We start from the raw sequence: 358 nt of genomic DNA, 5'->3' as shown, positions 1-358 counted from the left end.
GTGTGTTGTGGATGGTGTGTTTCCGTATATAGTAATATTACTATGTAAATTTGTGTAATACATTAGGATCTCCGCAGAGAGCCCTTATGTGAGAAGAGGATGTGTAACAGGGCAGAAATTCCTGGCTGCTCCTTCGTAGATACTGTCTGACCCTTGAATAATCTTCAGACCTTTGCTTTTGTTTTCATACAAGTGTATTGAGTACGACTTGTTCTTAAATGTCTGAAAAAAGAAAAAAAAATCAAAATTGAGAAGTACCTAATTACTGGAGTTTGTACAAGAAGAATTTAAAGATACTGGGGAGAGTAACTGAAACGGCATGAAGAGGCAAAATGAGAAATTGAAAGGTGAGGAGAAA

General features: G+C 36.6%; 1 protein-coding gene across 1 annotated transcript in view; it reads right to left on the bottom strand.

Moving 5' to 3' along the window:
• Positions 1–84: 84 nt before the first annotated feature.
• The window catches only part of LOC119582216 (lactosylceramide 4-alpha-galactosyltransferase-like), a 6,463-nt gene continuing 6,189 nt past the window's right edge, over positions 85–358 (bottom strand). The window contains exon 5 of the mRNA XM_037930446.1: positions 85–222. Coding sequence (XP_037786374.1) covers positions 85–222 — 138 coding nt within the window. The remainder of the gene's footprint in view (positions 223–358) is intronic.

The sequence above is a fragment of the Penaeus monodon genome, chromosome 15, assembly GCF_015228065.2.
Source record: "Penaeus monodon isolate SGIC_2016 chromosome 15, NSTDA_Pmon_1, whole genome shotgun sequence".
NCBI lineage: Eukaryota > Metazoa > Arthropoda > Malacostraca > Decapoda > Penaeidae > Penaeus > Penaeus monodon.
The sequence above is the reverse complement of the archived record's forward strand: the minus strand, read 5'-3'. Positions and strand labels throughout refer to the sequence as shown.